We start from the raw sequence: 24,619 nt of genomic DNA on the forward strand, positions 1-24,619 counted from the left end.
ACGTGGTTTCTACTGAATCTTTAAATGGTCTCCTTTTGCTCTAAAACTTAAGCCCGAGGAAGCTGGCATCCTCTTTTCTGACTGGTGGCTCCTTCCCAGCATCAGTGTTTTCAAAAGGTCTTTTCAAGCCTCTCTTTGCAGCCATAGAATGCCATGCTTGCTGGTCCCTAGTCCTAGATTTGTAACAATCCTAGCCACGTAAAGTGGCTTCAAGGACAGCCACGGCTCACAAAGGAGGCAACAGAGAAGCCAAGCATCACTCTCGGATCCCACGACAGCTACTGTTCATGTCTTGGGCTGGGCCGTGGAGCAAGAGGGTTGCTGGCTTCCTGCTTCTTCTCTGATTTTTATCTCGTGTGTGGTGTTTGCATGGGTCTGGGCACACATGCATGTGCTGCACATGTGGGGTACACCTGTGTGCATGTGGTGTTTCCCCCTTGATTGCCCTCCACTGTACAGCGGCAGCATCTCTTGTTGAGTCCAGGACTTCTCAGTTCAGCTAACCCAGCCAGTTTGTCTCAGGGACTCCCTGTTTGGGATTACAGGTGGGTTCTGGGATCTGATCCCCAGTCCTTCTGCACTACTGAACTCTGAGGTAGACTATCACTCTGTAGTTTAGGCTAGCCTGGAGCTTGTAATTCCCCTGCCCCAGGCTCTTGAGTGCTAGGGGTTACAGGCCCATGTATGATACCTGGCTTGTCTGTAGACATTGATGTATGATGATTGAAAATTAATACTTTTGAACATATATATTCACTTTTCTTTCCCATACAAATGCTAAGTATATAACACACCGGTTTCTCTCTGAAATCACTAATAGGTATATTCATGAGCACTGTGGCCTCCTGCTTGCCTGGGCCATCACTTTATTATTATTTATTCTGAGAAATCTTTATTATTCTGAGAAATCAAGTTAAACCTATACTAGCACAGGAAAGCGTCCTCCAAGAAGTTCAGGAGGAGATGCTGACAGTCCAGTGGCTACCCTCGTTACCCTGGAGAGGAAGGCCAGGTGTGGCTTGGGTCATTGTCAGTGTCTTGGCATTAAGAGCAGTCTGTGCATCTTGGCTCTGCCTGACTTCCTGGCTTTAGCTCACTCTGTAAGGCCCTCAGAGCTAGAGCAGGCCCTTCATGTTCTCAGCAGGAGACCTTGCAGAGGGGAAGATACCTGAGCCAGAGTTCCCCCAGCCTACATGCCTAAATGGGCCAGGGACCTGAAAGCATTCTTTGCAAAATTGAGTGAGTGTCTGGCTCTGCCCCTCTTTCTAGCTAGACAATCAGGGCAGCCCTAACCCCTCAATAGTGTTCTTCAGGGGAGATGTTAGGAAAATAGGATGAAAATTTGCTCAGTAAACCACACATGGGAAAGGAATGGAGGGTCAAAACTTACCAGTATAGACAGAGGGGTAAGGGCACAGAACTTTCCAGAGATGTTCACCAAAACTGAACAAGTCCTTTCTGTTTTGGCTAATGATAGGAAAGCAGTGTCATGTGTTACTAGACATCGCCACTAAACCCTGCCCTGACGTCCCTTTCCTTGGAGGAGTCTTCTTTCACTCTCAGGTTATCTGTTTCATGTTATTCATGTCTACATGTGGCAGAAAGCTTGCGATGCCTGGCTTTCTGCATCTGCCTTATCTTGCTCAATGCAATGACACCGACTCCCATCTACTGTCCCTGAAGTGACTGGATGAACCTCCACTGAATACATGTAACACTTGTCTTTATCCATTCATCTGTTGGCAGATTCTGAGGCTGATTCCATTGTGTGGCTATCGTGAAGAGCCTAATGGCATTTTGATTAATATAAAAACACTAAGCTGGGCAAGGCAATGGGAACGGTCAGGCTAGCACTCTGTACGCAAAGGCAGGAGGATGAGGAGTTCAAAGTCATCCCTGGCTACATTCAGAAAACAGTGTCTCCAAAGAAATAAGTACTATATTGATAGGAAAAAAAGGCAAAGGTATTAATTGCCTAAACTTCAGGAAAATATGGGAGTCAGTAGAGCATACAGAAGGTAGAAATCATCTGTAATATTCCTACTCAGAAAGCCCATCTTATTTCCTTCTGATATCTCACCCATACATAAGTGTGTGTGTGTGTGTGTGTATACTTAAGATTAGACTGTATTATTTTCATTACATCTCACTTATTGCTAACTTTGAAGCCATGGGGAGGGACATAAGATTTCCAGACATGTGTCTTTTCAAATGGAAAATCTTCGTCCTCTATTATTAAATAAGGAAGCGGCGAGCTTCCTCATCTCATTTGTGTGTGTGTGAACCGCAGGACGTGTTCAGCTTATGCCTTTTCAGTCTCTGTGATGCATGCCTCTTTCTTTAGGCTAATTTTTCTTGCTTGCATTTGGAGCATGTTATCTTTGGCCTTAGTTGCATGAACTGAAATAACGCAAGTACTATTTTCAAGTGTAAGCTAATCCTTCCTTCCTTCCTTCCTTCCTTCCTTGCTTCCTTCCTTCCTTCGATGAAGTCGTCTCCTGTATTCTAAGCTGTCATTGGGCTCACTCTGTGTCTGGAGATGACCTTGAACTTTTGACTTTCCTGCCTCCAATGCCCTGAGTTCTGGGCTAGCAGGTGCATGGCATTATGCCCTAGTTTTACTCCAGGCTGATGCTGGGGGTTCCTGCACGTTAGGCAAGTGCTCCACCAACCGAGTAGTCTCCTTGGCACCAAGGTAATGGGAACTTTCCTCAACAATTTTACTTTCTTCATTTTCTTCAGATTCCTTGAGTAGAATCATAGGTCTGAGTGTTTATGTAATGTTGTATACTTTACACCAAGTGCCTACCTTGCAACTCTTCCCTCGAGAGCATGAGAGCGGGGATGGCTTCCTGGAATGCCCAGTGTCTTTCTGAACTGTTACACATGGACCCCCCCAGTAATGGTTCTCCAATCACAGCATGCAGGAAGCGCTCAATACATTCCCAATGAGCACACACACCTTGGCACCAAACAGGCATCTTTTGAGGAGCCCTCTGAGTGGCACCTGGTGTGCTGAGAAGCAGCATGGCCACTTGTGGCTTTCCTAAGCAATAGTGGAAATGTTCATCTCTGGAAGTGTTTTTGAACGTTTGGGGTTTTTTTTGGGGGGGGGGGTGTTTTATTTGTTTTGTTTTGAGACTAGTGGTAGGACCAGCCTGAGCTACAGAATAAGACCTTGTCTCAAGGAAAGTTATTTAAAAATAAAGCTTAGAACATTTGCAGTTCTTCTACGTAGAAGTATTTACAAAATAATTTTGTTATAAGAGATTTACAGTCCCCAACTTGGAAATCTCACTAGTTATGGCTCAAGTGTCTTTCTTATGAAAATACCTAAATATCTTTATTATAGTATCACTTTCCATGGATGAAAATCCAAATGTATGACTAGAAGGGAGGGGGAAAACTCCATATTTGGCCATGATGGCTAAAATTAGTTTTACCTCAAATGCTGGGGCTGTGGACCAAAATAATTTAGTTTGGGTTGAAGATGAACACAATTAAGTTTATAAAGACTATTCCAACCAGATGTCAGGGACTTTGGCAACCATAATTACAAAAGAAGACAGGAGGAACCAGGGTAAACTGTTATTTATACTTTGAAACAATGGGCAGCCAACACCCCAGCCTCTTGACTGCCAGTGAGTGTCTGGTCTACTCTAGTCCTGACACTTTGAGAAAGACTGCAAATAAATTGGCAACCTTAGCTCAACCTTGACTTTCTGGCCGGAAACTTTTAATGAGCCTAGAGGAAAGTATTTCATCACAGCAAAGACAAAATAAGGGAAGTGTATGAAGTGTGTTCTTCGCCTTTCGTTCAGGGCCGAGGGAGATCACTGCCAACTGTGGGGATACATGGCAGTGCGTGAGAGAGGCATAGCCCTAGAGCCGAGCCTTAGAGAGGAGCTGTAAGAACTTGCCAGGTAGAGATGGCTGGAGCACCCTTAGCTTCTGAAAGGAATACAAAACTGTCCTCGGTGTGTTTAACAAACGAAAGTGGGCTCAGCCTTGACCAGAGAAGCTTCTGTTTGTAGTGGACAGCGGTTACCGTGGGCAGAGACTCAGAACTGGTCAGAGTATGGAACTAAGTGTCTCTTGAGTGCACAGTCCTAAACAGGACATCTGCACCGCCCCCTCTAAGGCTCAGGGAACGCTGTGGGAGAGAGAGCAGAAAGAAAGACTGACCCAGAGGACTGGGAGGCGTGCTGTGAAAAGATGTTTTCAGGACCTGGCCTTGCACTCAAGAATTTACAGCCGCAGAAGCAATCTGAAGACCTGCTCAGGATGGCACCCAGAGGTAGCCTATCAGGGAAAGGGGCGGGGCTCATGAGGCCCCGCCTCTCCCCAGGGAGCCCTTAATGACTATTAGGGAAGTCTTTTTCTTCCTAAGTGGAAGTTGCCCATGCTCACTGTGTAGATCAGGCTAGCCTCAAACTCAGAGAGATCTGCCTGCATGCCTCCCAAGTGTTGGGATCAAAGGGGTGGGCCACCACGCCTGACTCAAACAAAACAAAAAATTTTAAAATTTCAGAAAGCAAGCAGACCCATTTGCTTGCCGTGGGAAAGCAGTGCGGAATTCCTGGAACGTGTTAAGGATTTGAACCGTGCTCAGGCTCTAGGTTGCTGTCCCTGGGTTTTATTTACTTTTGTTCTAATTTTACATTCACTGAATCCAGATTACGCTGGGGATTATGCAGAGTGTAGATTCCTGGCTGCACCCTGGATCAGATGGGGTAAGAGTGTGGCGCAACCTAGGACCTTCTGGGAAGAGAGTTTCGACTGATGAATCTGTCAGAGTCTCCATGAGACCTGCAGCCATCAAGGCAGCCCCAAGAGCAACCATGGCTGGAGGGCCAAGGAAGAGTGAGCCATCTGGCCTTGGGAGACTTTCTTTCAGAAGGGACCTGAGCTGCTTCATCTCTGTGGATGAGGCAAATGCCCCTTTTGTCCCCGTTGACTTCCTTCAGGGTCAGACATGAGACTGGCGGAGGTGACAAGCTCTCTCCAACTCTTAACAGTAGTGTTCCTTTAAACACATAGACAAAATACTCTGGTCCTCAGCGGACCCTCTGCATGGAGGTCCCTGCTCACCCTGCCGTGCATGGGCAGATTCAGGTGCTTAATTCAATTTCACGTAAATCCAAAGGAAATAACAAACACATACAGGTGATAGAGAATTCCAGTGTGAAGAGTCCCCCTCCCCCACTGTGTACCCAAGTGCACAGCTCTGTAAATATGTACCTGCCTGTGTTCCAAGCTTTTTGTCAGTCAAAATAGAACCATGTCTTACTTATATTACCCAGCAGCTTGCCTCGTTACTTATTGGAGGATTTAACGGTTTGCTATGCTGTGTCATTTTAAAAACATCATCCTTTTAAACCGTGTAGAAATAAGCATGTAAAAACTCTGCTCAACAAAGTGTTTCTAAAGCCATGCAAGGAAATATATTATCTGAAATTGGGTTGTCTATTCAGTTCCTTAAAATGTATGTTATGGCAGCCAGGGGATCTTTAAATCCAGGTGGGCAGAGCCTCCAAAAGCTGTCTGCCTCACAGATCCCAGCTCCTGTTAGCTTCTGTCACCTGCTCTTGGCAGGTAAGACAGGCACATGAATGGCATCCTCGAGATGGAGGTCTCCTGTGTACCTTTTTATAAGGTAGATATTCTCACTCACATAGTTCCTTCCCGTTGCTGAGCTTTCTGCGTACAGAGCTCTATCCACGATGGATCCAACGGAAACATACATGTTGACCCCCATTTCAATCACAGAGAAACTTGAGCAGGACAAACTCCACCTACTGGGGTGATCCCGAGTCCTGAGTTAGCCACTGAGCAGTGGGAGTGGGTTCTTGGTAAACGAGGATTGTTGAACAACCTTGAGAGCCATCTGTGCTCCTGACCACTCACTCCACACAAACCCAAGTGCTTGGTGAGTGGTAGACTTTGTGTCTACTCCACTAGTCATGGAGAAAGCATCTCTGCTGCTTCTCAGGTACCAACAGGACAGCGTTGGCAGCTTCAGTCCTCACTGAAGGCACTCGCTCTTCCCACTAAAGCAGTCAAAGCAGGCTCCATCTGGATATGTTCCCAGAGGGGTTGAATGTAGTCAGTAGAAAGCTCTGATCTGTCCTTACCCCAACGGCCCAGGCCCACCTGGCCTTTTTAAACTACTTGGAGCATCCTCCTGTCACAGCAGTGTCCTGTGGTGTAAACAGTTAAATGCAATGCTCCTCCTAGAGCGGGACTTGCCATGACCAGCAACCCCACCATGAAGAACATGACAACCTTGATTCAGCTGTGGGCAGTTACAGCTCCTGAGCCAGGTCCCCGGGTGAGGCTGCTAGTTCAAAAGATAAATCTGTACTTTAAAAGCTACTGACAAGTTTCTGCCCCACGAAGCATGCAGCATTTTACACACAGATGAGTGGAAGATGGCTTCATTAACAGCTTTAACTTTCCCTTGGGTTTCTTGAATCAGAGTCTCACAATAGAGCCCAAACTGGCCTTGAACTCACCATCCCCCTGCCTCCACTTCCCAAATGCTGAGACTCCATCCATGCGTCACCACCATGCCCAGCTAACAGAATGTTGTCTGAGGACTGGGTGGGGCACAGATTCTTAGGAGATCCTCAGCACAGTCTAAGAAGGTAGGAGTTCAAAGTTAGGAGCCTCTCTAGGTCTCTTGGGGGTCCCTTAAAATGCAGCAGCTCACCCTTGGCAGTGTTAGATGGGGCCAAAGGAGCCTGCAAGCATTTCCATTTTCATTTGTTTAAAATGTTTTCTTAGTTAAAAAACTGACAGTTATTGGCATAAGATTTTGTGAATTTGGAACTGGTAAGATGGCTTAACGGGTAAAAGATGCCTGGTTAGCAGCAAGCCTGGTGATCTGAGCAATTCCTAGCAACCAGATGGTGGAAAGGACCTAACTCCCTTTGACTTCCACAGGCGTGCTGTCACAGGCACACATGCGCACACACCATATAATGTAATCGTTCAACGTTTTATGAAGTCTAGCACAACACATAAATTTTTATAATCACCATCTCCGTATGGAATAGTCTCATTATCCCTAGACTGCATCATGACATCCTTTTTGGTCACACGGGATAAACCAAGTCCCCTAGGCAATGGCTGATAACTGTTCCCTGTCCCTGATGTTTTTGTCTTTTAGAAAATGCCATATAAGTGGAACCAGGCAGTATGTAACCCTTGGAGCTTAGAGGCTTGTTCCAGTCAGAAGCATTTCCTGGAGGGTTTATCCATGTTGTACTATGCATCCGTAGTTGATTGCTTTTTTTTTTTTTTTTGATTGCTGAAAAGTATTCCAGGACATGACTATGCCACAGGGTTTTTTACCTTTTCATCCAGTCAGGAATCTGGGGTCGTCTCCAGTGTGGGGTGATTATTAATACAATTCCTATAAACATTCAAATACCAGGAGTCACAGAAACACCAGTTGTCATTTCTCCCCACTATGACTTGATTCTTCCATCTTCTTCTGAGTAAATAACAGAGTATCCGAGGTACTGGGAAGCAGCATTAAACAGTGCGTTGTGATCGTATTTCTGCTGTAAACTGTCCAGTTTCTTTACTTACAGGAATGCGCATTTCTCCTGTGGCATTTACTCTAGTCAAGTGGGTTGAAGGACTTAACAGGTCATCCATCTGGTAATGTTTACTATTCAGGGTGGTTTTGTTTTGTTTTGTAACTCAGTAAAGAGTTTAGAGCCTTCACACTCTGCCAAAAAAGGGTGGTGCCACCTGTAAAGACTATGACAATTCTTTGGGACATAAGGTGAATATAATAAGATTACATGGCAACGAAACTATCAACCACTCACTCAGAAAGAAATTCAGAAATTTCTTGAAATACAGAAGTGCTCTTGTAAGAGAGTATGCGACACCACAGCATGGTGACTATGTATAGTATTTCCTATCTTCACTTTAAATTCTTAGATCTATACTTCCTTTGCATACATACTATAAAGTAAAACCATGCAGAGATTGCATTTCCAGTGCTAAGCAGGCATTTTTCTTTTCTCTCCTGGCAGGATATCCTGGGTGGCGTTCTGATCACTGCAGTCCTCATTGCCCTGACCTACCCTGCCTGGACCCTCATCGACTCCCTGGACACTGCCAGCCCCCTCTTCCCTGTGTGTGTCATAGTCGTACCGTTCCTCTTGTGCTACAATTACCCTGTGTCTGACTACTACAGCCCGACCAGGGCAGACACCACCACCATTGTGGCTGCTGGAGCTGGAGTGATCCTGGGATTCTGGATCAACCATTTCTTCCAGCTTGTGTCCAAGCCCACCCCATCTCTTCCTGTGATTCAGAACATCCCACCCCTTACCACTGACATGCTGGTTTTAGGTCTGACCAAATTTATGGTGGGAATCATGTTGATCCTCTTGGTTCGCCAACTGGTGCAAAAGCTCTCCCTGCAAGTATTATTCTCATGGTTCAAGGTGGTTACTAGGAACAAGGAGGCCAGGCGAAGACTAGAGATTGAAGTCCCTTACAAGTTTGTCACCTACACATCTGTTGGCATCTGTGCCACAACCTTTGTGCCAATGTTGCACAGGTTTTTGGGATTGCTCTGAGCCCAAGACAGTTAGAAACTAGTCCGCTAATTCGAGATGCAAAAATGGAGAACGCTGTTGATTCAGGTAATCTCAATGCCTCCTGTTTAAGGAAACCCTAAGTCATAGTTTCGTTTTGCTGATGTAACATATATACGGCTGCTGTGGGATTCACCTGTAAGGACACCAGGCTCAAACCACAGCTGAGCTCTGCAAGGCCGCCCTTCCCCTTTCTGTTACATGGACTTGGGACACGGTCTTCGGTGGACAGGAATGGTGGCCCGGCTTGCAATGGTTACAAGCTCCACCAAGCTCCAGAGACCCAGTAGACTTGAGGTACTATGAAGGCAGGATAGTTCTTTTCAGTTACAACCTTGCCTGATGCCGAGTCTCAATCCCCAAACTGGAGTTTGGTCTGGGAGTAAGGGTGGCACCATGGAAAATCTCAACTCATTGGACAGAATGGCTTCTTGTGTTGTCATCAGACTGGACTGTGCCTGAGTGGGTGGCGAGACCATTCTAAAATAAAGTTTCCTGTGAGGACACTGAAGATAGTAGCAGAGCCATGAGGCCACCGGAAGAGCTTGCTTTATTTACCAACTCATCTCCTCCAGGAACTAACAAGTGAAGCAAGACGCTGATCTGCCTTGCATACATTCCACAGCATCCAGCATCCAGTGATTCGGTTTCTACACTAGTGTAAGCAACACACGGCGGGCTGCCAGCTCCTCACAGGTGGAAATGAGGACACGCTGCGACTCCTGCCCTCACCTGCCTCGCCTTCAGCACCTTCAGTTGTTTGAGCTTCCACATAAGCCTGGAAGACGCTGAATCGGCACAAGAATGGATGAGCTTCGTCCTCTGGAAGCCCTGACACACTGCCTCATCCCTGTGACTTTACCTTCTGTCACTGTTTGGCTACTTTGTATAAATGTCTTCAGTTATTCACCCACTAGGCAAAATCAGGGACTCCCTCTCAGTCTTCCCACTCCTTCTTACCTCTTTCTTGGCAAGATTTTTCAGTTAAGAACTTTAAGATGTTTAGACCTGAAGAATTTTAGCACAAGAAAAACTTCAGTCTATTTGGAGAGAATAAGCCAGTTAACTGTAGCACCTGTTAGCCCTAGAATGGTCCTCCTTAGCTCCTTAGAGCTAAGAAGGTGTGCAGGATGCCCACAGGAGAGACCTCCTTCCCTGGGCTCAGCACTTCAGAATAAGCACCAGATGCAATGACATCCCGAAGGGTTCGTGTAAATGGTAGTCATTGATCATTTGAGGGATGGTGTCTGTAAGCCAGTGTTTCACTATATGCTCGTACTGGACAAATCACCCCTGACCCCAAAAAGAGCTAAGGCTCCAACTTTTGCATTCAGTGTAAACACCAAAGCCAACATTTTCTCTGATTTTGAGTATGTCCCATGGTCTATGGTTGGAATGATGTTCTTTGGTACTGAATGTAGTGTTTTAATTCCTGAAGAATAATTCTTGGACTGGGCATGGTTTTAATCATAGAATCAGAGGCAGATGGATCTCTGAGTTTAAGGCCAGCCTGGTCTACAGAGTGAGTTTCAGGACAGCCAGGGCTACACAGAGAAACCCTGTCTTGAAAAACAAACAAAAGGAATAATTCTTAACAAAATGCCCATTTTTAACTTAACAGTTCTTCTCTTCTTCGTCATAGTTAAGAACAGGAATACAACGGCCTAGCACTTGCCAGGTTTTGCTGACAGTATTTCAGCTCCGTGGCTGGGGAGCCTGGAGCCCTGGTTTACAGGTGTGCTTGCCTAGGCCAGCCTCCAGTTGTGCATGGCTGTTTCTGTTGTTTCTCCTCCAACCTCCAAGCTACCAAACTAGAGCTTGTAATGCTGGCTTATATTCACACAGGTGATTTTAGTTGGTTTGTCTGAAGCCTAATGACACAAGGCTCAGCTTCTTCTATGTGTATCTGCAAAAGAAGGGCTGTATGTATTGTCACAGCGGTGGATGTGGTGATTGGGGAGTTTAAGGCCCAACAACATGGAAGCTGACAACTGAGAGAATGCATTCGAGGCTGTGTTTACATAATTTAGATGGAGGATGAATATATTAGCTACACAACATTAAACAGTGGCCTAAGAATTTGTCATGACTGGTCACTCTTGGATGGACTTGATAAAAGAAAAGGGAGGGAGAAAGTATTCACTGTAGATGCCAAGTTTAGTTTTGGATTCCTGCAGTATTGATTTTAAGTGCTATGGCTTGATCACACTTTGCCTTTGGTGAGCCTTCTCAATTCACCAGATTCACTTCTTACAGAGCAGCACTGTCATCCTAGTAAATTCTCTCTTGGGTCTCTTTTCAAAACACTTTGTCAGTTTCTCTCTGGAGAGAGAGTGCCCCCTGCTGGTTTAGCTTGTCTTAGTCCAAAGGCCTTCTTACACTGGGCTGGCCTGGTCACCAGAATGTGTCCCTGTTAAGTCTAGGCCTGGCCTACGCGGACACCAAAGCTTTTAGCTTCCTCTGGGAATCAGGAAGAATAACACATCCTTTTCCCATCTTGCTACTACTCTGGGCCGAGTCATCAATCTAGAACCAGCCTTCCAAGCCGCTGTCCATTTTGGGTCATTTTTGCTCAGACCTATACCTTATGCTAGAAAGACATAGGCAAGACCCTTAACCTAATACCTTTCATGGTAGCCACTAAAACCACTTGACACTGTGCCTGGTAACTTGGGTTTTCTTGCCGAAATACACGACGCATCTTCCCAGAATAATCACAGCATGTGGTATTTTAGACCACATGTTTCAGGTTTCTATTTTGGAAGCCTTCAACTGTCTTGCTTATGCAGTGTATGTAAATTTATTCTTTTTTAAAATAAAATCTTTTTGTTTGAGTATGATTATTAAATGCTTTAAAAATCTAATGTTTTGTTTCTGTGGATTTTTTTCTTCCTTTTTTCTTTTTCGAGACAAGGTCTCAGTCTGGGACCCAGGTTAGCCTAGAGAACTAGAATGTTTTCATAGATAAATGGCTTGAGGTGTTTAAACACTCCCTCACCCTCTCCACCCCAGCCAAGCTTGCCCAACTGTATGTGATGCTTTGTCTGGCTTTATGCACCTTGATTTGCTCTTTGAATTAGCAATTCAAAGAAGATTGTTCTTAGATTCCCCAGTGATTTACAGGGTTAAGTGAGGCCGCATTTATACTATGATACTATGAAGTGTGTATACTGTCACTTGTGTGCTGGCCACCCAAGGGATGTCAAAGCTCTAGCCTTTTCTGTGGAGTTCTCCCAGGTCAGTGAAGACACAGGCTCAGGGAATTTTAAGTCAGAGCTGAAGCGCCAAGGCTGTGTGGAAAAGTCCAGGCCATGGGAGGCAGCAGGACAAGTATCAATTTGGGAATGAGAACAAGAGCAAGTCTAGGCTTTATAGAGGGCATTGCAGAAGCCAGGCTTGGAGGGGAGACCAGGTTGCCCAGGCAGTGGGGTGAGAAGGTACAAGAAGATACTCTGAATCTAGGGACCAGCTGAACAGAGGCACTCCCCGGGCTCTTACAGGGAAAAGCCAGACCAAACCTGCATGGTCACCATGTGAGAACTGGGTGATAGGTATGGTGTTCTCACAGGCTCCTGCCATTCTGATTCAAGTGTTTCAGTGTGCCCTGGATTCCTTCACCCTTGCACCTCTGAACTGCCTGCTCCCGGGTTCCCTAGTTAGAAAACATGAACCTGTATCCCTGTGCACACCACGATCCTTAGGCTTCTCCGATCCCTTCCTCAGACTGGTCCTCAGACAACGCTTGTAAACTGTTTCACTGTGAACAGGGTTTCTTGTCTCCCTGTGAATGGATCTATTTCTCCAGCACAAGGTGACAGGGACCCAAGCCAAGCACGTTTCACTTTAGACGGGGTTCTCCTACAAACCACATGTGATTTATTTTGCTTGTATGAGTGTGTATGATGGTGTGGGCACCTGACACACACATCTTCTATTGCTCTCCACGGTAAGTTTGAGAAAGTCTTCCTCTTAACCTGAAGCTCACTATTTTGACTGGACTGCCAGACCAGCAAGCCCCTTCCTTGGATCTTCCTGTCTCTGCCCCCTAGTACTGGGCTCACACACATGACATCATGCGCCACTTTTACACGGGTTCTGGGAAGTCAAGTTCAGGTCCTCTGGCTTTCACAGTCAGCCATCTGCTCAGCCTCTGCTCGTCTTGTAAACTTTCAGTATGCTTTGCTGTCCCAAAGTCAGATGGCAATCCTTCCTCCCTCACAAACAGAAGACTTATAAATTAGTCTGGTCTTACTATACATCCGTTGTTTCCTTGAAGTGGTGCACACCTGTAGTACAGACTCACATACTTACATGCATACTAAGACGGGAGATGAATGTGGGCCATGCATAGAATGTTAAGTTTTTAAAAACCATAGCCACATGAGACAAGGGAGCTATATGAAGCCAAAGACATTCCTCTTCCTTCTCCACGCCTGTCTATGTGGCATGCAAAAACAAACAAGAAATGCAACGGTGGCGCGCTAGGAGTTCCGGCTGCTGCCACTTTTTCCACACTCAACACATCTGCTAGCCTTCCTTTCTCCTCTTACTGTGTGACATCACGATTCCCTGGGGTGGGGCAAAGCCAGATTCTTCCCAGTGAAGGTATTCAAAGAAAGTCAAAGCTTTCAGTAACAAGTCCAACTGGTCCTCTCTTCACTGAGGGTGGGAGTGGCAACCTGATGCTGCCTTAATACATGTACCTAAGAGGAGTTCCTAATGTGCCAAGAGAGGATAGGGGACTCTGGTCTGCTGCTTTGTCACCTGGAAACCATATGGGTGGCCCTGAGGGAACAAATTATGCAGAGCCCACTAAACAAAGACCATCTTAACTCATCTCACTTCGACAACTGATAAAGAGCTGTAGAAGGTTCCAGAAGATGAATGATATCCATTACGCCCTATACAAACCCTAGCCCTGGGCTTCCTAGTGACCCATATACTCCAGAGGTCCCCCCCCCCCAAGCAATCTTCCTACAGCAGTTTATTTGTGGAGTACCTGTCTGCTTATCCTGCTTCAGGTGACCCCAAGTGCTCCTTCTATAAATAAACATCCTGAGACTCACAGTTGAGATCTCTGATGGACCCACCCACCTCTGTCTAGGTGTGCACTCCCTATGTGCCCAGAATCCAGTAAGCAGTTTACCCAGACTTGCCTCTAACAGAACCATCTTGCCTTGGCTCTTAGGAAGGGCTTGTTTGAAGGGCCAGCATAGTGTCCTCCTTCATGACAGAAAGTGACAGCTTCTGGAATGTAAGTTCCTTTGCCACCAAGTGTGGTATCAAAAAGGCACACTGTATCCTTCCTGTCACTCCTTCTGAAAGGGCTCATTTGCATGAAGGCCTCTGATTCCTCTCTGGGGCCCTGCCTTCTCACATTCGCTAACTGAGCTGTTTCAAAGGTTTTCTAACACACAACCACGCCTCAGTCCTAGCCTGGCTTCCTTAAACAGAAAAACACTTGACTCAGAGCACTGAAGCAGTCATAAGAGAGACCAAAAAAAGAAAAAAAAAAAAAAAAAAAAAAAAAAAAAAAACCAAAAAAAAAAAAAAAAAAAAACAGCACAGGACTTTGCTTGGCCAGACACAGTTCCTCTCAGCCCATTGCTGGAGATGCTAATTCAACCGAGTCAGGCTGCCCACATCCAGAACCGTTCCTTCTGCCTGTTGGAAATTCAAAGCCACACAGAGGATCTGAACTCACAGTCTGTCGTGGACACTCAGCCTGTTAGTTACTGTCTTTAGCCAAGAAGGTCATGCTTCCCACAGCAACATCTGGCAGGGACCTTCTGAAGCTGCTGCTGTTCCTAGAGGTGCACTGACACCCTGGATTTTGTTACACACGCCAATCTCCATTTTCTTTTATGGCTGCCAAGATAGCACAGGCACAATGTCTCAGAAAGAACGCAAGTTTGTTTCTCACTATTCTGGAGAATAAAGATCCAAAACCAAGGTACTGGCAAGTACTTAATCATAAGGGCTCTTCTGGCTTGCAGGAGGCCACCATCGACCCTATATCCACAGGACCTCTTTGTCATCAGTGCACTGGGATGGGAAAGCGAGCTTTCTGGTGTCTCCCTGGAAAGCCGCTAATCCCAGCAGGAAGGTTTCATCCTTATAACCTCATCCAGCCCTGACTATCTCCCAAAGGCCTCACTTGTAAGAACCACCACACTGAGCATACTGGAGAAGGAAGGGCATTTGGTCCACAGTAATTTTAATATATATCAAGTTACTCAAAAGCCCTCGTAACATAACTGGACAGAACTTTGGTGTTATCAGTTGGGTCAATTCCTTTAAATGAGGTTCTATTTAGCTTAATGCAGTTAATATGTCTTTTCAGGTCATTACTCTCCTTTTGGTAAAGTGGAAGAAAGAGCCCAAGTCAACAATACAGCAGCATCAATACCAAAACCACAGCAATCAACCCAGGACAACTCTCAGCAGTATTTCCCTCCTGAGCCACTGAGCCTCTCCTGCTTAGTGTAGGAGCCACTATGTGACTGGCTAGTTTCTACTCAACTTGCTCCTGTTTAAAGATTTAAGTATCGATCATGTGTGTTCCTGGCACCCGAGCAGGTCAGAAGGTACTGGATCCCCTGGAACCAGGGTTACAGTTGTAAGCCATCAAGTAGGTGGGAATCAAACCCAGGGCCTCAGCAAATGCAGTTAGTGCTCTTAGCCAGTCACCTCACCAGCCCCCACAATCTCTTCTTCGTCTACATCAATAGGACCATGTGTAGTCGTTTATGTATGGCTTCCTTCTCTTAGCATGCTTGGACTTATTTGTGTTATCAGGAGTCCATTCCTCATAAGGAATGCATGTCCTTCATAGAAAGGCTATGTGGTCTGTGGCCTACTATATGTAACATTGAACATCTGCGTAAAAACTGTTGTGTGATCATGCAGTTCCAACAGCTAAATGGTGTTTCAGGTTTCAAGAAACCAGCAAACTACTTTCCTGGCAATATCATTTTATATCCTCTCAACAGCAGAGTGCAACAGTTCCACGTGGACCACCAGTATCCGATCCATCATTGAAACATGAGCCCTTTTTACATTTTTTAAAAATATAGATTGGTGTTTTGTCTACCACTTACGTCCCTGGTGCCCTTGAGGACCAGAAGAGAGTGTCAGACCTAAAATTACAGATGGCTGTAAGTTGCCATGTGGGTGACAGGAATTCAGGAATTAAATTCAGGTGCAAGAGTATCCACCCTTAGCACCTTTTCAGCCCCCAAGAGTGGCCATTTTAAGTAAGGAGTGTGCAACAGTGTGTCTATGTGGTCTTTATCTGTATCCTGAGGAGGACTAATAACCTTGTCTTATAAAGTTGTAATAAACTGTATATATACACACATACAAAACCACTCACACATATACACAGACTGACACACCACTCATATACACATATATTCACATACAAATCAACTTTAAAAAAAAAAAAAAAGATGACTTGAAAAGCTGTCACTGCTTGGTCGTACTGATTCTGAAAACATTTTCCTAAAGTACCGATTTTATTGATTAATACTTATCAGGTTTAGAAAAGGCTTAAGGCTGTACAGCATGTGTTCTAGATGATGAGTTGTTTCCTTCTCTTCGGGAGGAGTCATAAGTACCTAACACTCTGAAGGCCAAGCAGAGCTTCCGCTCCGAGAACTCACCCTGCCTGTCTAGGGCACCTCTCCCCAATGTGGTGCATGCAGCTACACACCGGCTGTTCCACACGCTGGCCTAATGCAGCTACACAAGGAGCCAGATAGCACATTTCACTTTATTAAACATTAACGCACAAATGGATATGTCCTGTAAAAGAGGGCTGAAGGACACCACAGGAGCAGAAAGGGACACTCAGAGACAGAACCATACAACAGAGACCAACCTCACAAAAAGGGCTCAATATTGATTTCCAGAGAGGAACAGGGCATGGTCAGCTCAAATTTGGTGATAACATCAGGATGAAGGACACCTAGCTTCCCAATGCTTTGACCCCCAACAAAGATCTCAGCACACCGTCCAGGGAAAAATGCAGAACCTGAAACAGAGAGTGGGAGAAAAATCAATGATCCTTCTGAAAAAAAAAGTCAATAGCCATTTAACACTAAAAGCCTCCAAGTCTCCTTTAAAAATAACCGTTCTTCTTTAAGCTACTGTCTGCATAGCCGCGCACCCTTGCACTTGCTAGTATGAAGGAGCACTAATAGCTACACCAGGAAACAATCGTGAGAATAAGAGCCCTATTCTTGAGGCTGCAGGAGTGTCATCATTTCTTAGGGGACACAAGGAGAAGAAGTAAAACTGAGGAACCTCCAGGGACAGAACAGACAGAAGCAGGTTTTCCCACATCAGTACTTGCTGGATATGAAGCCTGCTGTGGCTCCATTCACTCCTTACCATGTCATACTTCACTTTATTACACAAGAAACCCACACTGAAATACCACAGCCACAGGGACCTGCATGTGTGCTTATAGGCCACATCTCCACAATGCAGCCTGTGTCCCTGCCTGAAAAGAGATCTGCCTCTAAGCAGATGGGGCACGCCATCTGTAAAGTTCCGGTGAAGGCCACAGCAGAGCCACACTGGTCTTAGCTGATTCCGACTTCACTTCAAGGCAGGCAGAGAGCTCTCTTTATTTGCTGCCAGAGCTCTGCTCCAGCTTCCCACCCAGTAACCATTCTGGAGGCTTTAACCAGCTGAAAATGAACCAACAAGCCGGGAGGCCCACCCACTTCCTAGCCACTAAATTACCAGTGCCACTGGTAATTACCAGGCTTATCAACATGCTGGACTCTGCAGTAGTTTTAAAAAACAATGCTGATTCATTTCTATCAACACCCACTTGAAAAGGGATCAAACCCACAGCTCCTGAAGGATTCAAGCAAACTGTTTACTGGCCTGAACTATAAATACCCAGCAGAACTGGGCCACAAGCCTGCAGTCTGCCACTCAGAACGAGTGCATTATTAATGGGGGAGCAAACTGCTGAGTCTCTAATAGCTCCAAGGTCAGCATAATTAAGAATACAGAGTGGGAGGGGTGGACAGGGGACTCTACTACTGTTGGGCTGATTCCATGGAGACAAGAGTTACAAAGACTGCCCAATCAAGGTGTAGAGATATTTGCTTCTATTCTCAGGAAAGAACAGAAAAACATTTTTGTCATTCTCAGCCCAAAGCAACATGGCTAAACTATTTTTTCACATCTCATCAAGCTAAGTGATTCTGCTTCACAGTCCAAGCAAGCCATCCCACGAACTCCATTTAAGTGCTACAGCTGGCTCTGTGCCCTAATCCACACTCAGGAAAGGGTTGAGGCAAAGACTGTTATACAACAATTCAGAAACGAAGCTGGATAGTTAATAAAGAATATGGCTGGGATAGTAATTATGGTTAAATCGGATAAAGATGACACACTCTTATCCTGTGAAATGAAAATACAACTTAAAAGACAACACTACCCATACAGACAAGACTGTCAACTACATCCCCAACAACAACAAGAAAAACAGGGAGGGAGAGAGGAAGGGAGGCGCTGTCTTCAAGGCAGAATGAAGAGAACTTTTCAGATGACAAGCCAAGGCAGCTTTTCCCAAGTGCACTCAGACCCCAGAGCTGGGTTGTGCCCACACCCATCCTCCCTGTAGACAGAGCTGTAAGGCTGCACACATAACAAGCAGCAGTGGACGATGAGGGTGCTCCTGATGAGGACAAGGACACTCCTGAGAGGACTCTGGCTTGCTCTAAAGGCCACCAGGAGAGGAAATAAATACCCAAGACCTTCCTGACAGCCTTGCTGTATGAAAGCTTTCCTTTTATCTATTTTCAATTCCAGTTTGATTGGATTCATTTTTACTGAAGCATAAAACCAAACTATTTTAGAATCTAAGCCAGATGTGCTGGTTCTGACAATGTTAGCAAAATAAAGCCTAAGATAAGGAATGAGAATTTCTACTTCATATAACAACATTTGATTCAGCATTTTTTAGTAAAATTCAGTTATATTCTTCTTCAGTTGCCAGGTTTACTTTGCCTATAAACTTGGACCAGATTTTGCTTTAGTTCATTAATCAGGTAGATAGATAGTAACAAAAATATTTCTATCAATAAATGCAATTTTCTCTCTTTCCAGAGAAAAACAAAGAAAAATCCATATTCAAAACTATTTAACATATTCCAAGGTAAAAGAGTATTGAAAAGGGATTCAAATGTCAAAAGTTCACACTTTCACTGGGCCCAAAGTCACAACTGCTGCTCAAAGGCTCCTTAGCCACCAGGCTCCACACTCTCTGTGTAACGAACCCAATTTGCAATCCCTAGATCATCAACCCACTCTGCTCAACTGCACACCTGGACTTGTGGTGACAACTTTATTTTTCACTACCATTTTTCAAGTTTTCACTTCTAATAAGTTCAGATGATGGCATGAACATCCACCTAAGAATCTCACAATTAGAACAAGCTAAGGCTCTGTTCTCCAAATACACAAACTGAAAAGCATGCAAATGGGCCTTCTGCTATCAAGGGCAGAAAGAGCCTTAAGAAACGAACACGCCACTTGACTTGATGCCACAGGTGAACTAGAAACTACGTGTAAAGTTACAAACACAGAAGCATTCTTAGTATTTGAGAAACGTAGAGATCCAATCAAACTCCCCAGTCAGAACTGCCTCATTAACAAAAAGTGGGGAGGGGGACAGAGCCCACATAGGGCAGCAATGAGCCCAAGGCCTTCAAGATAAGAGTTATTGTCAACCGCAGCTCTCCACTTTTTTGAGTGACCACTGCCCGGGGAAACACACCTTTGTTACCCCAAATTCCAGGTTCCACCATAGAACCAACAACAACCCAGTTTCCCAGGGCTTTTGTAGTTTTACAGAATAGTAAATCAAGGGGAATTTAAGCTGGATGGTACACCAGGGGGCAGAAATGTGGGGGTTTTCCACAGGCCTAGAATAGTATCTGATGACATTCTTAGCTCATGGATGGACAGATGGAAGCTAGTGTTCTCTTAAGAGCTTTTAAGAGGTTTTAATTTATTATCACAAGATATTAGCTCTAACAGTTCTATGAGTCAAAGTGTTAGTTCAGATACAGAGTGGGGCACTGAATGGCTATTCCATAAGGCTAAAACTAGCCCAAGATAAAGTAATTAATTAGCCTCTGAACCTACGAAGTTCAAATCTTTGCACGATACACAGTACTGACATTGCAATCAATCTATTGGTCTCTGCAGACACAGGAACTCCTTCGGAGTTCTTTTCAGAAACTCTCCTTTACAATGTCCACTGCTGGCCAAAGGAAGGCACTCTGCTCAGTGCCCAGGTGGATGATGGGACCCAAAAGCTCCAGCTAGAACTGATAAAGTCTGTCTAAAAACACAAAGTCACACAGGAAGGCCATGGCCTAGGCTTTCAGAAAGTCAGACCTGGATGGAAGCCAAACTGAGTTTATCTAATCCCAGCGGAGAAAAGGCAGCATGCTGTGTCTACAGAAGAAGCTGCCATTGCCTTGCAAATGGGAACTGAGGTTCAGCCTCTACAGAGTGCCTGCATTCTCTCCTCCTGTGTAAAAGCACTGAATGCTCCAGCACACCAGTTCCCACCACATCCGCATGAACTCCTTGAGAAGATAAACTCAAGGTTTTGTGTTTACCTGGCACAGTTAATGGCGTTTCCAAGGCAGAACACATTTTGGGAAATATTGCTCTCTATTGCAATACACGTGCAAGTGCAGACAAAAGAAACACCAGTTAGGCACAAAGAAGAGCTTAATTTCCCAAACTTAGCGGGGTGTGAATAAGCCCCTTAATTAAAGTCTTTGTGTCCTTGGGGTCATCTGTGGGCCCGTAATCTAGCACAGCACCCCGTCTTTAGCATGTTTTCTGGCTAACTGACCATCAAAGCATTTGGGAGTGCCTTCTCTTGCCCGTTGCCAAACACTTTGAACAGTTTCATTTTGCTCCCATCTTTTTAGCGCAATATTATAGCCTAGAGTTAGCAGAAGCTTTCCATACACTCGCTCATTCCTTAATTGCAGAAAGCAACGGAAGTAGAAGCTTAAGGTGGTAACTGAGCAGACCCCTCATCTGAGAGTACCAGAGGGTGTTATCAAGCATGAGGCTCGTCACCCCCCTCTCAGTCCTGCCACTGGCTAGAGCCAGCTCACTCCTTAACAGTTTACTCTCCATGTACTGAAGCATCAGCTGCTTATTCAACTTTCTCTTCCCTTTCTTCACATTGCCAATACATATTTTGGGATTCAAACTCAAAAGTGATTGTAATTGGATGCTTTACTACCCAAATCTAGAGGAGGAAGAGGAGGAGGGGGAGAAGGAGGAGGAAGAAGAGGAGTAAATTAACAGGGGCAGAGAATTCTGGTAAAGTAGTATGTCATTACTAATAACAGAAACTATATTCATTAGACTTTTAGCACATACATGTCCCCAAATTCAGGGATGAAATGGAAATTATATAACTGTAGTACCAACTGAGTATGTCTTGAATTTTTTCAAAATGGCTGATTATGTAATATAGGTGAAAGAAAAAAAATATGTGAATAGGCTAACTTTAGAGTTAGTACCTACCCCAAACCCTATACTTTTTCAAAGGATGGATGGAGGGTAAGAGGGAGGGAGGAAGGGAGAAAGTAAGGAAAAAAGGAAGGAAGGAAGGAAGGAAGGAAGGAAGGAAGGAAGGAAGGAAAAAAGGAAGGAAGGAAGGAAGGGAGAGAGGGAGGGAGGGAGGGAGTCTTACTCAATTTTACCCTCACTGTATGCATGATTTTATTCTTATGAGGCCATTTGTTCTCTGGTTTTAAAACAAGCAGATGTTTTGAGGACAAACAGGATCCCACAAGGGAAAAGAGGTCCATTATAGGTAAGGTGTTAACTTGTGAAAGACTTTAGGGTTCCAAAGAGCCCAAAGCACCACAACCAAGATATGAACACAAAACACTTTTTTTCCGATCTCAGGGCACTCAAGAGAAAATGCCTCTGCAAAGACCATTTAATTTGTAAGGGGAGACTGAATAATTTCCGACTGGTAATATAAAACACCCATTTTCTCCCAGATGTACACAACTCTTCTTCACCTTGCATTTGAAGTGAATATTTATGGTACCTAAAGTCTATAAAGAGAGGGGACCTAATCCTTTGAATTTAATGGCCATCTTTCATCCCTTTCGGAAGATCAAAAGAAAGAAAAACCCCTTACACAACTTTACAGTGCTAATCCCAACACACCTGCAGACACCATTAACTCTTACGGGGAGGCAGTGGGCCAGGTCTTAATACTGGCATCATGTACTTACTAGACAAGGACCTGGGACTTTATTCTTACAAGAAATCAGCAAAGCCCAGACGACCTCATCTTCTCATAGAGAAATGCCTTCAACAGAGAACCATCTTTTGTTGGGCATGTGGCTCACGCCTGTACTCCTGGCACCAGGGAAGCAAAAGACTGACAGGCTGAGACCAGTCTAGACTCCTCAGTGGACAGTGTCAGAGAAATATACCCCCTTCCATTCCCTAAAGCTTCCTATAACTATAGTGAACGGTAACCCACATCTACAGCCTTTGCTTCTGTGGCTGCCACTTTCTTAACAGTTAACTTAATTAACAAAGATCATGCTATGGAAACCTAAGATAGATTTTACAAGTTCAGTCCTTGCTATGCATCTCACACACGCTCTTATTTCACAACCTGAAGGAATTCAAAATGATGGCAAAGGGTTAAAGGTGGTGTATCCAACTGCAATTTAAACTAGCCTCAAAGTAAGTTGTATAAAATCAAAGGACAAATTTTAACTGTAGGTTAGCAAAGATTCACTTGAAAATTCCTAAAGAATACCATCATCCAACTCTTGTCTCCACAAGTCATTTTCTAAATCCTGCCATTTTAAAGTATGTGCAGGATGGAGATATATATAAACAACTCAATTGCCTGGACTTTCTAAGCCATCAGCTCCTTTCTTAGTTTTCCGCCTAACCCAGGACTGTTTGTCAACCCAAGTTTGAACAATGTATTTCTCGTACAGGTACATCTAAATGGTAACAATATGGTTGTGGTCCAGCTAGTGAAGCTAAGGAGACAAAGCAGAGTCTGTAAAATCACAGCCACAATTCCACACAGAATCAATACACCATGGCTAACTTGTAGCAAACACAATTTCAAACATGTAATTATAATAGGTATGTTATGGTTCCAGAATCTGATTTTAGTTTACCATGTACATTTAAAAACAAACAAACAAACAAACAAAAATAAAACAAGACTAACAAAGAAAGAAAAGAGTATTCGACTGTAGGGAAAGATGCTGTATCCTCCTTTCCGCTCAGATCCTTCAATCTGCAGTGGGAGTCAGAGGGTCTCAGAGTGTGGATCTGCCCAAACCCTTTGAGCAACAGTAAGTTACAGATAGGAAGAAAAGCACAAGGAGATTAGGAACTCTGCCCAAGGCAAGCAATAATATAGGCTAGAGAGCAAGAAGCCAAAGGTGAAGAGGGCCCCAAAGCTGCCCTCCTACGTGAGGCCCACAGGCACACAGGGCTGCAGCAGGATGCTTTTAAGCTGCCAGCCAAGCTGTCCACTGCTTCATGTTTGCAAGCTTCCTCTGGTTTACAACAAATAGAATGTAAAGAGGAACTGGAGAACTAACAGTTTGTCACCTCTAACCTTAACACACACGCTGATGCTGTCAATATAGCAGAGTACTAACACAACCACAACAGTCATTTGGGGAAACAAAATTACATTTAAAATTTTTTTTTTTAATTTTAAAATGTATAAAGGAATGTTTTGCCTGCATCTGTATAGAGACACCACATACATGCCTCAGAGATCAGAAGAGCTGCAGAGGGTTGTGAGCCTTTTTGTGGGTACTGGGAATAGAACCCAGGTTCTCTAAAAAAAAAACAGCAAGTGCTTTTAACTACTGAGCTATAATATATAATATATAAATTCTAGATTCCTAGAACAAGTCTTAAATGATCTGAGCTGTGACACATGTAAGCCTGGGCGGGTAAAAAGGAGACAGTGCATGAGAACCTGCAGCAGAGGCCTCTTCTGAACTTCACTCAGAGCTCCTAGCTGGAAACGAGCTTGCAAACAGCCCTGTCCATCCTCTAGCTTACACAGGAGAAGAGAATCTGCAGCAGGTAAAGTGCAGAACTGAGACCAGAATCCACATCCTAAACCCTGGCTCTCCCATCCACGGCTGCTTTTCCTGGTGGCAGACTGAAAATCTCTGAAGAGTGACTTGCCCATTCACAAGACCTTTCTTTACACATCCACATATCTTCTTTTCCCAATAAAACTCTGGCCTAGACAGGACACACACTTACAACAAAGAGATTTAACAAAATCATTTGAATTCAACAGCATCACTCACTGTAAGTCCTGGCACTTGGAAGACTGAGGCAAAAAGAATCTGAGTCCAGCCTGGGCTACATAGTGAAGATCTACCTAAAAGTGAATAAACCTCACTCCACGGTAAAGGTGAAAGATCTGTGGCAGTCCAGTAGCTGGGAGTCATGCATCCTATGGCTAACAAGCAATGCATTACTGGTGTGTGTGTGTGTGTGTGTGTGTGTGTGTGTGTGTGTGTGTGTGTGTGTGAAAGAGAGAGAGTACTTGCAGGAGCACGGGGATAGAACTCATAGATGGCAGGCTTTACCCAACTGGCCCAAGCAATATCTATTGATATTACCTTTATACTTAGCACCTATATCATTTTGGGATATACTTTTCCAATTTTGTATATAGCCACATGTTTAAAGACATTTTTGTCATGTTCCATTACGTTTACAGGATAGTTTGCCGAATAATTCTTGTTTATTTTTTACTGCGTTTCTTTACTTTCCCAAATGTAGTAGTACATAAGTAAAACAAAAGATGAACCACTGACCCAAATTCACAATAAAATATTTCTAATTTTTAAAGAAAGCAGATTATGAATTAATAACATTTTAAAAATCAGAGTAAAAGTAGTTATAAAGGC

At 44.4% G+C, this 24,619-nt stretch overlaps 2 protein-coding genes across 3 annotated transcripts in view; one reads left to right on the forward strand and one right to left on the reverse strand.

Moving 5' to 3' along the window:
- Positions 1-11,479, forward strand: part of Sgpp2 (sphingosine-1-phosphate phosphatase 2) — a 109,674-nt gene extending 98,195 nt beyond the window's left edge. The window contains exon 5 of the mRNA XM_021158469.1: positions 8,052-11,479. Coding sequence (XP_021014128.1) covers positions 8,052-8,603 — 552 coding nt within the window. The 3' untranslated portion in view covers positions 8,604-11,479. The remainder of the gene's footprint in view (positions 1-8,051) is intronic.
- A 4,865-nt stretch (positions 11,480-16,344) lies between these two features.
- The window catches only part of Farsb (phenylalanyl-tRNA synthetase subunit beta), a 67,063-nt gene continuing 58,788 nt past the window's right edge, over positions 16,345-24,619 (reverse strand). Inside the window, exon 17 of one of the 2 annotated variants that reach the window (XM_021158176.1) lies at positions 16,345-16,656. In XM_021158176.1, the coding sequence (XP_021013835.1) occupies positions 16,505-16,656 (152 nt within the window). In that variant the 3' untranslated portion in view covers positions 16,345-16,504. The remainder of the gene's footprint in view (positions 16,657-24,619) is intronic. The other variant, XM_021158340.1, reaches the window with a different exon arrangement.

The sequence above is a fragment of the Mus caroli genome, chromosome 1, assembly GCF_900094665.2.
Source record: "Mus caroli chromosome 1, CAROLI_EIJ_v1.1, whole genome shotgun sequence".
NCBI lineage: Eukaryota > Metazoa > Chordata > Mammalia > Rodentia > Muridae > Mus > Mus caroli.